The sequence below is a fragment of the Dermacentor silvarum genome, chromosome 5 (assembly GCF_013339745.2).
Source record: "Dermacentor silvarum isolate Dsil-2018 chromosome 5, BIME_Dsil_1.4, whole genome shotgun sequence".
In the NCBI taxonomy this organism is placed as follows: domain Eukaryota; kingdom Metazoa; phylum Arthropoda; class Arachnida; order Ixodida; family Ixodidae; genus Dermacentor; species Dermacentor silvarum.
In genome coordinates, this window is record NC_051158.1 from 13,558,262 (window position 1) to 13,573,269 (window position 15,008).

At 45.5% G+C, this 15,008-nt stretch overlaps 2 protein-coding genes across 3 annotated transcripts in view; one reads left to right on the top strand and one right to left on the bottom strand.

The window, feature by feature from the left end:
- Positions 1 to 15,008, bottom strand: part of LOC119452896 (ornithine decarboxylase) — a 41,564-nt gene that overhangs the window by 18,295 nt on the left and 8,261 nt on the right. The window lies entirely within an intron of this gene.
- Positions 289 to 15,008, top strand: part of LOC119452898 (deoxycytidylate deaminase) — a 117,862-nt gene continuing 103,142 nt past the window's right edge. Inside the window, exon 1 of one of the 2 annotated variants that reach the window (XM_049667371.1) lies at positions 289 to 505. In XM_049667371.1, the coding sequence (XP_049523328.1) occupies positions 324 to 505 (182 nt within the window). In that variant the 5' untranslated portion in view covers positions 289 to 323. The remainder of the gene's footprint in view (positions 506 to 15,008) is intronic. The other variant, XM_049667372.1, reaches the window with a different exon arrangement.

A 15,008-nucleotide genomic window follows, 5' to 3' on the forward strand; every position in this document is an offset into this window, starting at 1 on the left:
TATCAACAACGCCAACGTCAACAAAATACCCGTCAGAGCCAGAACTGAAAGAGTAACAGGGTGCGTATAGTGTGACGTTTTCATTTTGGCTTTTGCTCCCGTCTTCACACACTTTCGCCGGCAATTACTGTCCCACAAACACTGTTGACGACAAACTTACTTCAAGGTAATGAACAACCACCCTCTCGTCCGGTTCTCGTTCGACATTTCCTGTCGCATTTCCTGCCCGCTCCTCAACAAGCAGCCAGCACCGCCTAATTTTTTCTTCTTCTTCTTTTTATGGTTTCTTCGCGTTTCCTGGCCTCAGCCAGTTTTGCCTTATCATGGTTCCGCGTCTGAGTTACCGCTACAGCCGGCCGGGAGCCATCCCGTCGCGGGGCGAACCTTGGATCATCGTAAAGAGGAACCTGGCGACGAACTCCGTGCACGAGCCTGTCACGCCCTGCCGTCGACGACGATTGTTGTGGATATCAGCAGCGTGGCGAGATGCCTCGGCAACCGTAAAGTACTTTCGTTTTGTTTCTCTTATGTTGCTCACGCCGTCGTCCCCGTACGCTCGTGGCGCGAACCGACAGCTTTACAACCGTCCCGCTCTTTCCTCTGTATCGTATGTATACACACACACACTCCGGCGCGCGCTTCCAGCACAGAGTTTTTGAATGGTGGCAGTGCGAGGGCATCGGGATTACGTAAACCAGTAAGAAAACTGTCGCTGCATCCCCTGCAGCTGCTAGGGTTGTCCGCGTTAAGGCTGGTTCACATGCTGCGTACTGGAGCGAAAAAAATATCGGTGCAGTCGCGCAGGCGTCGCAATGCGATTTTTTTTTAGAGCGATTCATACGTGGCCCGCTGAATTGCGACGTGCGCGCGTCGATTGAAATGCAAAAGGCGGTGTGGGTTTGGGAGGCGAAAAAAAAAATGATGTTCGCATAAAACTGCGACTGAAAGGTATTCTAATAGCAAATTCATGTCTATTTCGCGTACGCGATCTTGCTAACCAATCGTCGCTTCAGGTGCGCGCATTGATGAACTCGCGCTATAGCAAGGGGCAGATACATCGCGCCCTGGCCTTGCCGCTATATGTATTTGCCAAGGTGGGGAATTGTGGCGTCATCTACGTAGAATGCACTCGGCCGAATGACGGCTGTTGTCTCCGAGACTTCGGTGCGCTCCTTTGCGTCTCCTTCCACCAATTTTTTTTTTCGGGATTAGACGTATGGCATACAAGAGGCTTGATACATGTTGGCACGAACTAGTGCAAACACCGAGTATAATCTTACTATCGCCAGTAAAATGTTTCCTTATGACTCATCTCGGAGGCACATATGACACACTATAGGCTTCAGACAAGAGGGTTTACAGACTAGCGCAAAGGCTATGTATAACTTGCTATTGCAAACAAAAACGAAAATAGGAGGAGAAGGGGGAGGGCTTTGGACGATGCCACACTCGCCATTGCATCCTTACTAGTAGTACGAGTAGCGTTGTTTAATTTTTATATTTTAGTGCTTCTGGCTTCAGACGTTTTTGTGTCCTTACTTCCTAGGTTTTGTCTGCCTTTATTGAAATTTCGAAGCAGTCCTATCTTTACAAACTCGGAAGGCAACACGACTCCGCGCACATGCATAATCCGAATTTTATCGCGCATTATCAATTTGCGAAGTCACAGATCAGTCTGAAACCAGAAGGACGACGTTTAGGCAAATCCATGCCTAATCATCATTGTCATGCTTGGAGGTCCCATAAACGCTAGAGCCAGAGTTCTTCCTATAGTAATCTTGTAGGAAACTATGGCTGATACATTCATAGTATGATAGTTATATATATATATATATATATATATATATATATATATATATATATATATACTGTGTGTGTGTGTGTGTGTGTGTCGACGCGACCTTCCCTCATATCACAATATCCTATGCTTTTCAATGTCAAAGCGATATATCTGGGGAGTACTGACACAGTCTGCTTCCGTTCCTTCCATCTTTGAGCCCTACGTGGCCTGATCCACCCCTACATGCCGGATTAATGTCAATAAAGTCAATTTCTCTCTCTCTCAGCTCATTAATTGGATCGACTGCAGCAGCCTTTCACAGCGGACGCCGCCGTCTTCTAAAAAAAAAAAAAAAAAAAAAAAAATTAACGCCCTTCGCGATCGATGCACACAGTCATCGTTCTCGTATACGCTGTGGTATTGCCCGTTGTTGCCTCCGCAGGAAAACCCGTACAAACAACGCTACTCATATACACTTGCAACTCCCCGCACATATTAATTGCCCAGTGCGAATGCTTCGCGGTAGCGCAGTGGTTGGAACGCGCACTGTTGCCGATGGCTGCCGGGGCCGAAGCTCGACCTTCAGTGGCGATGCCGATCGGTGTTTTTACTTACAGAAGTTTCTGTCGCTTTCCTGCATGCAGCGGCGGCGGTGAAGGTCGTGATCCGTATCGAACCTCATTCAGAGAATAGCCACCGACGCAGCCTTACTATAGGTACACTTCATCTCACAAGTCGTTTGCAGCGCTGCCGAAGGCACGAGGCGTGCACAGGCCTTGCGCAGCGGAATACACTTCCGGGCGCAATTATCCGATTAATGGCAGGTTTAGAGACGTTGTTTTGGCTTAGAGCGATACGTTACGGCGATACGAGACACGTGAGGACGTTTGCGCATGCGCGTCGTATATCAACAGCCGCTGAGAAGACGACGCGACGCGGATGAACACATTGTTCATCGATGGCTTAATGCACGAACAACAAGACATGCACACAACTTTTCCCTTACGCCAATATTTGCTGAAACAACATCTCACATGAATAGTTTTTTATCCGCGTACTATAAACGAATGGAATTCCCTCCCTGTTGATGTACTACAATCGAGGAACTTCACAAAAGAGTTGGAGGACTATTTGTCCCATAAAATTAGCGCAACATTAAGCAGTATTTGTAACTATTTTCTCGTTTTTATGTGAGATTTCCTGCATTTTGTTATGTTTAGTGCCCGATTGTGTTTTGGCACAGCGTTTTTCATCCACATGTAATTTCAACTCTACGGTTCTTTTTGTTGTTGGCACTGTACTAAGGCGAGCATTTAGATTGCTTTGTAACGGGGCTATAGGCTGCATCCTTTTCATGCACTGTTTATATTTTTCTGTTTTTCTCGCATCGTCGTTAGCTTGTCACTGCATTGCCCCTTCTGCACGGGCCAGTATCTTGGCCTCCAGTATGAATAAATAAAAATAGATGATAAAATAAATAAATCACGAGGGGCATTCGAACTTCCTATTGGCTGAGGAGTCCCGCAGCTTCCACAGTGCTGAAAACGACTTGTGAGATGACGTATGAGCTCGGATTTGGTGGAGCGTCTGAAAGGACTCGCACCCGTATATATTGTGAAGCGTTTGCGAAGTCTTGGGTAGATTTCAGGCAGTGGCGAAACAGATGGGACTTTTGTAGGGCATGCATCTGCGAAGACTTTTTTAATGGTATTAACATGCTATGGGAACTTCACTCATTCTGCCGTATGCCTCTATGTCCGCGCCTAACCCTCTTCCCCGTCAACTTGGGTCCATGGGTAAATGGGTAGAGCACCAGGCTGCTTTGCTGGGGGAACCGGCCGTTCAAACGCAACCGTCGGATCAACTTGGATCGCTGGCTACGTAACTGTGGATACCTGCCGCTCTTCCAAGACATCTATTTGATGCCAAGACTCGGTGTGTTTGACTGGCTACGTGCCGCATTTCGTAATAATGAAACTAGGTACCATTGTTTAATGACCCTCTTTCACGCCAACTTGCTTCAATAGGCACGCGCTATTGTTTATGTGCCGCTTTTCAATGAACCTCTTTGGCGCCAACTTGGTTCACAGGTGTATTTGCCACTGCGTACGTTGCGCCTTTCATAATAACCATTATATAAAACATCTCAACAATTACCCGCCAACCGTAAGATAGATTGCTAATAGCATTAAAGTCGCCAATCATCTCTAAAGAATGGATGCAGTGACAATCTTTTTTTTTTTTTTTTTGTATGGCTGTCCGGCCATACAGTTATTTCACTCACTCATGTCACACGTAATCCATCTCTACAATAGTACAAATGTCATATTTATTAGCGCTAACACTTAGAATTGCTCATCGTGAAAACGATTAAGTGTCGACAACCGTAACGGAACGGATGGTTATCGGCGTGCCAATTAGGCGTGATCACTTCACCGCTTCTTAGGTATTTAAGCTGTTTCATTGCTGATTGATGGCCCGGCGTCGTGAATAGGGTTTTCGTATATAATACCGAAACGCCAAGATATATGTATATATATATTGTGTTTTATAGTCAGTGCAACGATTGTAAGTTCACGATAAACGGGATTGGCTCCCGTTTTGAAGCCCAACTTTTCTTCTTATTTCTCCACTGAATTGCTCTCGTCGCATCGTGCCGAACTCAACCCCCGGAGCGTTCCGTAACCGTGACACACACAAACCCTCAAAAAAAAAAAAAAAAAAAGGGGGGGGGGGGGGGCAAGCAAACGTTGCTTTCGGGATCACATTGCACACTGAAGCATCTTTCAGTCGCGGAGGCCATGCAAGAAAGCATATAACTTGACACATTTCCGCGCTGAAACCTCTCAAATACCGTGGGAATCATAAGTTCTGCATAGCTTTTGCTGTAAGTTACAGTATGTCTCAGTATTTAACATCACAACGTTAAATTGATAAATAAATGAAGCACGATGATAGGTAAAGTGAAACCTTTGAACTATTTAGCAGTTTGCTTACCAAACGCGTAGTATATATATAACTTAACAAAAAAATCACAGAAGATAGATCACATTCTTCGTAGTCTGAGATGAAAACAGTCATCCACGGATAGCCGAAATTTTTAACAAGAACTGAATGAGGGGAAAGAAAATTACGCTCGAATAATCTACAAAACGAAGGCAACTGAAATGTCGACCAGAATAACTAGAATGTAAATAGAGTATAGAATATAGAACATGCGACTCGTACGTCACCCACCCGTTTCGTCTTTGGATAGCCCGTACCACTACCAGAATGCTTGCAGATAACATCAACATCATCAACGACAATAACAACCACAACTAAAAAGAGCTCCAAGAGCGTACGATCACTGTTTTATCTTTACACGAGCCGCAACAGCTCTAATCCCCGACGTATTCTTGCCTTATCGAATTCACTTCGTAAGTTGATCGTGTGTACTCACCGCGCAAACTGTCTCAACTCCGCTCTGACTTACAATCGCCTTCCTCGGCACTTGGTTGTCGTTAAAGTAACAGCGCGCCGCCGAAACCGAAAACACTGCGCGTAAAATTAGCATGCAAAAGCGCGCACATGTGGCCTCGATTTATTCACCTCACGAGCGTGGCATTCGACACCCAGTGATTAGGCGCGCCTCGAAGCGGTGGCGTCGGCGGTGGGTTTGGCTCGTATCGAGATTGCCGCATTGGCTGTGTGTGTGTTTTTCGACGGAGGGCGAAATATGGCGAGGAGGAAGACGATGAAGGGGGAGGGGGAGCGTGTTGCTCATCAACACGTGTGCTGTACCGCGCTCAATGAGCCGCAACACGTTGCCTGCGGTGCTTGCAAGGGACTCCGAGGCTGCACGCCGGCACCGCCGTACACTTGTAATGCGTTCGCATTAAGAGTGTCAAAGTGTCACAAAACGGCGAGCAACGCGAGAACAAGGTGAAAGCAGCAGCCAACGTTTCCCCAAGTGGATTTTTTTATTATTATTTTTTTTTCAAGGCGACATATGCTCTCCTCGGCACTGTATATATAGGTACGGTTCTTCTTAAGGGGAGAAAGGGTAAGGAGGGTGGGCGAGGGAACGATCGAGGGTGTGTTAGCGGCGAGGGTGACAGAATTGAAGAGAAAGAGGTGCTGCTCAAAGTCGGAGGAGGAATGTGAGGTAGCGACGTGTGTCAGCCGGTTGACATGTCATTGTAGGTGCCACTTTTCGTGGAAGGGGCCTGGGCGACGGGGGAGGGGGTATCTGCGTCGATGATCATCGATTCTACACCCTCGCCGCTAACACACCCTCGATCGTTTCTTCCTCACCCTCTCTCCGTACATAAAGTGCCGAGGAGAGCGTATGTCGCCTTGAAAAAAAGACAAGTCCACTTGTCGAAAGGTTGTCTCCTGCTTTCACCTTGTTCTAGTTTTGCTCATCGTCTTGAACTTCCATTTACCGCCTTCCCCGTGTTTGAAAGTGTGTAACAAAAGTGTTCGTGAAGAAGCCGAACACGTGGTGTAGTGCAACTGACGGTGCTCTGGTCCGGGCCACCGTCAGTTGTATACTTTGGCCCTCGAAGAGGCAGGACGGCTGTCGAGTGAGCTCCTGAACAGCGAACACTTTGCAATGCGGTGAACGCTGTTTAAATCATGGACCCGGGACCTCGAGGAGGCGCGACCGTACTGATTTCTCTCGCATTTACCGCTGAATCGCCACTGAATTTTTAAATCTCGTTCCACGTAAATTTCACAAAGTGGTGCATCTTTGCAAATAATGTTACACTTAATTAGCGGAACCTGACGGGGGCGAAATGCGATTACAGCCGTGTACTTAGATTTAGGTGCACGTTAGAGAACCCCAGGTGGTCCAAATTAATCCGGAGTCCCCCACTACGGCGTGCCTCATTATCAGATCGCGGTTTTGTCACGTAAAACCCCATAATTTGATTAATTAATTGGTATAACCTACGCGAAATTAGATTGAGATGTGCCTCTTACGAAAAAAAAAATTGTGTACTAAATACGAGTATTTGGAGCCGTGTTTTACTTCACCAATTTTTCGTACACTGGTTATCTCGCTCCACATAGCTAAGGTTCCACTTACATAATTAGGTGTAACATTAACTCATATCTACAAAGATGTTCCAGTGGAACGTTACCACATATGAGGAAAATGTGTGCACTGATGTTACACCTAATTAGGGGAACCTCCGAGGAGCTAGATTAAGATGTTCCACTTAGTGTAACTTATGCGGCGGTAAGAATGTTACTATGTATAATGGCAATAACCTCCACTAAAGGAACAGGCGACGCTCAATGACACTTGCAAACATTTTTGAAAACATGTTACACTTAGTTAGTTGAACTTGTGTGGAACACCATTAATAAAACAGTGTACCAAAAATTGGTGAATCGAACACACGGTTCTAATTACTGGCATTTAGTTCACCAATTTTTGGCGCGTCGGCACCGCCTAGCATTCTCGGAGCCTCTTGTACACCACGGGCTACACCGTGTTGGTATACTCACAATGAGCGCGACTGTAAGTGGAAAAACGGGGGCGCGCAGTAGGCAGATGTCATATACAGTAGAACAAATAAAATAATAATTATAGCAATATTAATGATGATGCAGCGGCCGAAATACTGAGACTCCCGCATGGCCTGATCCTCGCGATAAAAGTAAGTCGAGGTAATCAATACGCAGCTGGGAACGAACGCCGCGCAATATAGTGGATGTGTTATAGCTCTTGCTTCGGGTGCACCAGATGCGAGTCTGTGCCGACAAGCAACTGCGCCTGGCGATGGGCTTCTTTTTATTGGTGAAATGTTGCGCGGTGCAGCTCATATTGGTGTCACATATATTTTTGCTTGAGCCGCGATACGGAGCTTGTACTGCATCCGTTCTTGGCGGCATCGATTGTAACTGTCAGTGTTGTTGCTCTCGATGTGTCGTGTCCGAATGCGGCGGAAATAAAGAAAGTAATAAAGATAGATAGATAGATAGATAGATAGATAGATAGATAGATAGATAGATAGATAGATAGATAGATAGATAGATAGATAGATAGATAGATAGATTCATTAATTTATATTCACCCATTCATTCATCAAAATACATAATTCAAGTTACAGTGGCGCTGCGTAATCATACTTTCAGTCTGCTGAGTGCGACGTTATACGAACGGGAAAGCCTGCGCCCAGAGGCCGCGATACAGTTCTAATTTCGTTTCGTGGGTAAAATAGACATAGCGAAGTTTCCCTCCCGTGATTTTTCCTGAACGCCACCTTTCTTTTTTTTTTTTTTTGTACGATAACAAAGGGGTTGGCAGCGTGAGCTAAGCAGGACACCAGCTGCGCTTCCAACTCTACCATATCGCGGACGAAAATTTCGGTCGCGCTTCTGCGTTCGTGTCCCAAGTTTATATACAGGGTGTCCCAGCTAGCACGCAGCACGATATAAAAAAAAAAAGGGGGGGGGGGGGGAACGGCGTTACGCGAAGCAAACCTAGTGCGTATTGTTTCCAGTGCAGTGGAGTAGCCGCCCGTAATTTTTTCTTTACTGAGATTTAATTACCTAATTGTAAATAATTATCTAACTCGAGAAGTAATGTCCTATAATTATGAAAGTGTCAATGAGAAAATTGTATAGCAACCTGAAAAACTCCCGATACAGCTTTTTGTTGCTCAGTACGTGCTACATAAAAGTGTTTTTCCGAGCGTGAGAGCAGCCCGCGAATACACGCAAAGTCCTCGAGCGACCAGTCGCGCGGCAATTCATCGTGTATTCGCGGGCTCCTTCCACACTAGGAAAAACACATTTATGTAGCACGTACTGAGCAACAGAAAGCTGTAGCGATAGTTTTTCATGTTGCTCTACAATTTTCTCATTGACACTTTGATAATTAGGGCAGCACTTCTTGAGTTAGATAATTAATTACAATTAGCTAATTAAATCTCGGCAACGAAAAAAATTACTGCCGGCTACTCCACTGCACTGGTAACAATATGCACTAGGTTTGCTTCGCCTAACGCCGTTCCTCTTTTTTTTTAAATCGTGCTGCGTAATAGCTGGGACAGCCTATATATATATATATATATATATATATATATATATATATATATATAAACAAAAAAAAACGTGAGGTTTTACGTGCCAAAACCATGATCTGATTATGAGGCACGCTGTAATGGGCGACTCCGAAATTATTTTCACCATTTGAGGTTCTTTAACGTGCACCCAATTACGTGAACGTTTTGCGAACAGCTGTTATGATTCTTTATACAAGGAAAAAATCGTTTTTATCGCGCGAAACGCAGGTATACGAAGGAAGAAGGCGACAGGACAGAGCGGCCTGTCCTGTCGATTTCTTCCTTCCATGTTTTGCGTATAAGAAAAGGGTTTTTGCTTGTCTAACGAATGTTTCACCAACCAGCCCAAGCAGCCACCCTTTAGCTGTTGAGATGCAGAATGGGTGAACCTGTTCGTGCGACGTCGGTTCGCTACAAGTTCAAAGAAGTTTGACTCCACAAAGCCCAAACACCACCCCCGCATCAAGAAAAGTTTTAAACAACTTGTTCACCATTATTTCTTATTCATGAAGATTACATTCGCGCCAGGAAAAGTATGAAAGGTTATTTCAGCTATAATTAATATTCTAATTACCTAACTAGTAACGGGTTTTCTGAACTATCCACAACTGAAGCTTCACTCCAGCGTATAGATCTCTTGCAGCACCATACCCATGGGCGCCGCCATATTTGTTCACGTGACAGCGCCCGCCATTGAGCACCTTCCGATCAGTGCGCGTTCGCTTGTTTACAATGTTCGCAGCGGCTTCAGGCCGCCGTAAACATTGCTGCTGGGAGCAGGCCACTGTGAATATCTTTCTGCAGCAGCTTCGTTCTGTAATAGGTGTGTGCGCGCATGCAAAAGATCTCTGTTTGCGACCTGCTCCGACCACAGTTGTTGGTTCCGATCGCGTCATTCTCAACGCCAGCGCTGATCAAATAACTCAGTTTGGGAAAAGTTTTTCTAATTATTTACAGCGCAGGTGAAAATGCAGTCGTGTTATGCGTGGATGAAAATGTTGCAAATGGCTGAGCGATCATTCGTCTGCTGTTTGATTCACGGCGCTGAAACAAAAGTCGTTGTGCACCCCGCCTATTATCTCAAAATTTGACTTCACTGCTGTGGAAAGTGAAGTTGCCCGAGAAAGTCAGTCGCGCTTGTGTAGAAAGGACGTAGCGCTGACTTTGCATGCCTAAGTTCGACATTCTGTGCTATATCGTGCCAGGCGCAGTGGCAGTAACGCTTTGTTGGTCCTGCAGGCGCTGTTTGTCTGCAAGTCATTACCGGCATTCGGTTGACGGTCATTGCCACCAACTGGCTATAGTTTTTCGCTGGTGGTTGAGCTTCGTGTGCACGCCTTCAAAACGTGTGCATGACAAACGGTCGTAAAAACTGGCCTTATTTGTGCAGCTGAGGCTGAAGAAGCTCACACGCAGTCTCGTGCTATATACATTCAAGTACGTGGCGTAGTTCTTGCAGTTGACGATCGAGCTCGTCTTCCTTCTGCTCTTACACATTTTAAATAAACCGTACCGTAGTATTAAACGATCCCCCGGTCTCTCGGCGGAACGCTATTGGAGCGGCCGGCTTGCTCCCGAATCAAAAGGCCTTCAATGGCCGCGTGTATATATGGCGGCCTCTGGTGCTCAGCGCGCAGACTGCTCGCTGTAAAAGTGCTATAAAAGAGTTACTGGATTGAGTTATTTATTAATTTACTTTCTGTGAAACAAAATATTTCGAATGAAAGCATTATTAAAGGAACAGAAAAAGGCAAACACTGATTCAGTCTAGAATATCTGTCTAGCTATACACTTCTAGAAAAGTCGCACTTTTGTTCTAAGCTAAGATATTGTTGCAGATAAAATTTAGGCTATACAGTACACTTCCGTTTAGACGAATCCGGTTAAGCCGAATATTAGGATATGAGGGACAATGTGTGAATATTTGGTTAGTTTTGTATATACCCATTGTGTGTGCGAAAACTTTTTATTTGCAGAGCTATAGAAAAAACCCACTTAATTAACACGATCCGCTAAGTAGGTTAAGCCTAACTTTTTGGGGATTTCTGGTGGCCTGTTGCGCAGTTGAAGACGAGTGTGGTAGTAAAGATATTTAGGAGGTGACTAGCGCTAGATAACCCAAGGAAGCAAATGGTGTTTCTGTGGACTTATCAACAGCTGTGGCAACGTCGGCGATCACGTGGGGACATGTATCGGCTGTCTCTATGGTGTCAGAGACAAGTCATAGGAGGTCCTCAAGGTTGTTTTGCAGTCTGATAATGATGATGACCACACTGCCCAGGAACCATTAGATGCACCGGTGTTATTGACGCACGATGCAGCTGACAATGCCATTAACGGATTGGCGCACATTTTTTTTTCAGCAATAAGGGTTTTCATTTCTTAAGCAAAGCTAGTGAAATGTCCGCTTTTGTGATGGCGCACAGATTTTCACAACACTGACAAGTAGAAACTACTCCGTGGCTTAAGAGTGCATAAAGCAACGCAATTTCCATTATGCAAATTTAATAAATGTCCCCCTTGTACATCTACATTTTGGTCTTAAATTGTAATTTATTGGTTTAGATAGCGGATGTAGTTTAGTATTGCACGCAGCAAACTGTGTTTTATGGGCCACTTCTTTCAAGACAAACTTCTGGTAAGACGAACAAATTTTCATGGATCCTTCGAGTTGGCCTTCACGGCCGGGAGTCTACTGTATACTGTCGAACCCAGATATATCGAATCTGAAGGGCATAACAAAAAAGTTCGATATATAGGTAATTCGATATACAAAATAAAATTTTTATACAACAGTTTTCAAGGGGATTTTACGGCTGTTCGATGTACACAATATTTCGTTATATACGTGGGTTCGATATATCCGGGTTCGGCTGTACACACTGTAAAAATAGAAAAATAAATTGGAAGGCGGTACACATGGCAACACGCAAGCAAGGTGCAGTAAACGAACATTTCCAGCTCGTTTGTACGAGTCAGGACGAGGGCATGTGCCTGGCGCGTGTGCAACAACGCAGTATATATATACGGCCACGCGACGAACGGTGATTCGTTCCTTTACGACGCCGTTATACACGACCGTTACGACACCGTTACAACGTCCGTTACGACGGCGCATCATGCGCGGCGCGTCCCGTGCTGTACTCAACCGTTTTCAGGGCCAACCAAAAACTACGACGACGCCGTCGTATACGTCTTCCTTCAGCTTCCGGGTGTCTCGCCGGACGACCGCGCGCTCACTGCCGCCGTAATTCCGCGCATTGCTTTGAGAGACGAGAGAGCTTAGCCCGTATGCGGACGTTTGCTCGGCGCGGATAATTTGTTCATTCTGATTAATTGATTTGAGATATACGTCATGCGTAGTTACATGACACGTATTGCGGGGAGCATTCGTCGCTGAACGCCGGCTGTCTTGAGACGCACGTCCTGTCGCGCGAGAGCTTAGTTCGTCTAAAGGCTTATGTCCTGTGGTCGGTGGTGGTGGCGTTTCGCGTTTCTACGCCGCCTAGGCTGAAAGTTACAGGGCGCGAAGTCCACTCCGCGTCTCTTTGTCGAGATGCGCCCAAATGTTACAATTTCAATGCGATATACAGTCGAACCTGGATATATCGAAACCATATATAACGAATTATTGTGCATAACGAACGCTAGTAAAATCCCCTTGAAATGTTTGTATAAAGCTTTTATTTCATATATCGAGTTACCTATATATCGAACTATTTGTGATCCCCGTCAGATTCGATATATCCGGATTCGACTGTTACTTGCAAACCTATTTGTGACTACTTCCACAATTTTTCATTACACTCAGCAGCCGCAGCTCCTGCAGCAGCCTTGTTTGGTTCAGAAATCAAGTAGTCCTAGTTTTCTTTTTATTTGTCTAACGTTCGGTGTGTCATATCGCCAAGCCAGAGGTTTGTATGACGTGTTATTACGCCATACAAGCCATTGGTAGTTCCAACAGAGAAATGGGGGGACAGGGAGGAATAAGTTAACCAAATCACAATATCCGGCCTGCTACCCTGCGCTGGAAGAAGGGGAAGATGTGAGGATAAAAAGAAGTCGCAGTTTCGCCCGAAAGGCGAATCATCAATTGCAATAGCAAATTAGTAGAGAGCTATACGTAGTAAAGATAGTATACTGTTTTATCGGCTTTATAAACTTGGACACATTCGCTTACTAACAGAATTAACAAGTATGTTGTCAGCATGCACAAGCAAACATGAATAGATCACACTCGATGACCGCAGAAAACCACTGTCAAAACGCTGGCGTGAGCAAGCGCGGGCGGGCCGCGAGCGAAGGTTCGTTCGGTCTATCGCTTCAACGGAAACAGAGCGGCGAAAGCACAGCGCATGCAAAGGTAGGAGCCGTGTGGAGATCGCTTTCAAGATAATGTGCGCACGACAGCCCGCAGCCGCGCAAAGTACAAGTACGCAGTTGGTGACAGAGTACAAGCCGCGGCCCCTCCCTCCTGCACTGCCTTCCGGCTTTCCTCCTCTCGCGTGGGAGATTGAGTTGCCAGTTCCCCTTTCGCCCGGCCGCAAGATACGTATTTGGTGCCGCAGCTAAACGTCGCCTCCCCTGCCTCCCTCCCATCCCTCGACGGCCTTTCGCACGACGGAATACGCCGCGTTTGCTCTCCGCCGTGCGTTCGCTCTCCGTGAAAGCGCGCGTCCCTCGCGCGCTTTCACTCGCACATACAGCATACGGCGCGCGGTGACGGTTTTATCGCCCTTGTACTTTACACGGAACCTCACGGCGACGCCGACGGCGGAAATCCGTTTGGAGGGTCCATATAATTGCTATCGCAATAAAATTAAAAGAATGAAGCGCGAGTAGAAGGACAACACATGCGGGAAATGAAGAAACAGGCTGATTGTGCTGTCGTTCGCGCATGTCCGAAGGAAGCTCACCATTTTCCGTGCTGACAAGCGGTGAGGGCGCTTTTGGATTTTCTTTGCAGACAAAGTGATCGTAGCTTAACCCTCTGGGAGCTTTCCTTACCACGCCCATAGAGCATGGGTCATCTATGTCGCATACGCGCTGCGCGAAAATTTAAGACTATATGCCGGCGCTCCTACGGACTGGCTGTGCCATCTAGTTTATTGTCGAAGAACTAAAATTTCGTTTCCTGAGTGGCTTTTCTTTCCCGACCGGCGGCGAGTTGTGACAGCGGTATCATCATATCGCTGCAGTAAGCGGTACAAAGCGCGCTGTTCGTATCGTTTGATCGCGAAGATATTCCTTATGGCCTAGAACGTTGAAATTTCCAGGTGTTACCGGCAATTGATGAGGGGGGGGGGACATTTTGTATATTTCACAAGTATTGTTTATTTATTCTTTTTATGTTATCAACGCAATAATGTCAATGTCTTATCCATCTTTCAAGAAATATTGCTTTTCAAAAATATTACACATTATGCCCTAACATTTGTTTAAAACCATTAGAAAGCACAATCATTTACCTTTCTATTGATATACAGCATGGTATTGTAATCATTATAATATAAATAAAGAAGCGTTACTAAAACCTTCAAAAGGTGGCCACTTTTCCCGTGGTAAGGAAATAGCTTAACACAGCTCGATGTAAAAAAAAATGTTATCTGAGTAAAAATATATTCACTGTCGTAATTAATTGGTAATTGGTTTTCTGGGCTATCCTGAACTGACAATTCACTCCAGCGTTTCAAAAACGCTATTATAGGCTACAATAAATGTAGGACAAAGGAAGCAGACACAAGGCAAGCGCTACATTAGCTTTAAATGAAGCTCGCACGCTTTGGAGGGTATTTTTGTTCTACAACCATATTGATAATCTTTCGTGCGTGTTTTTGGTTTCCATTACGCTGCGCGCCCGGTACTTTTAGGTTACGAACAACGTGCTCATAAGCGTCTCAGAACATTCTTGGCAGGGAAGTATCGAACGCAGAGTTTTCAAGAAAGGAAATGCAAAGAAAGATGGTTATTATTTGGGGGCAAGATACGCCCCAAAGGGTGTAAACGTCTTTTAGAGTACAGTTCCTTTGTCCCGTCTAAGGTGTGCCTGCAATTATGAACCAAAAAGCCCATCAATGCGTTATATAAATGACACTTTGGGCACTACAAGGTCAAAGCACTACAATGGTTGAGCGCTCGCATCCTCCTATCTTCCGGGTCTTCACGCG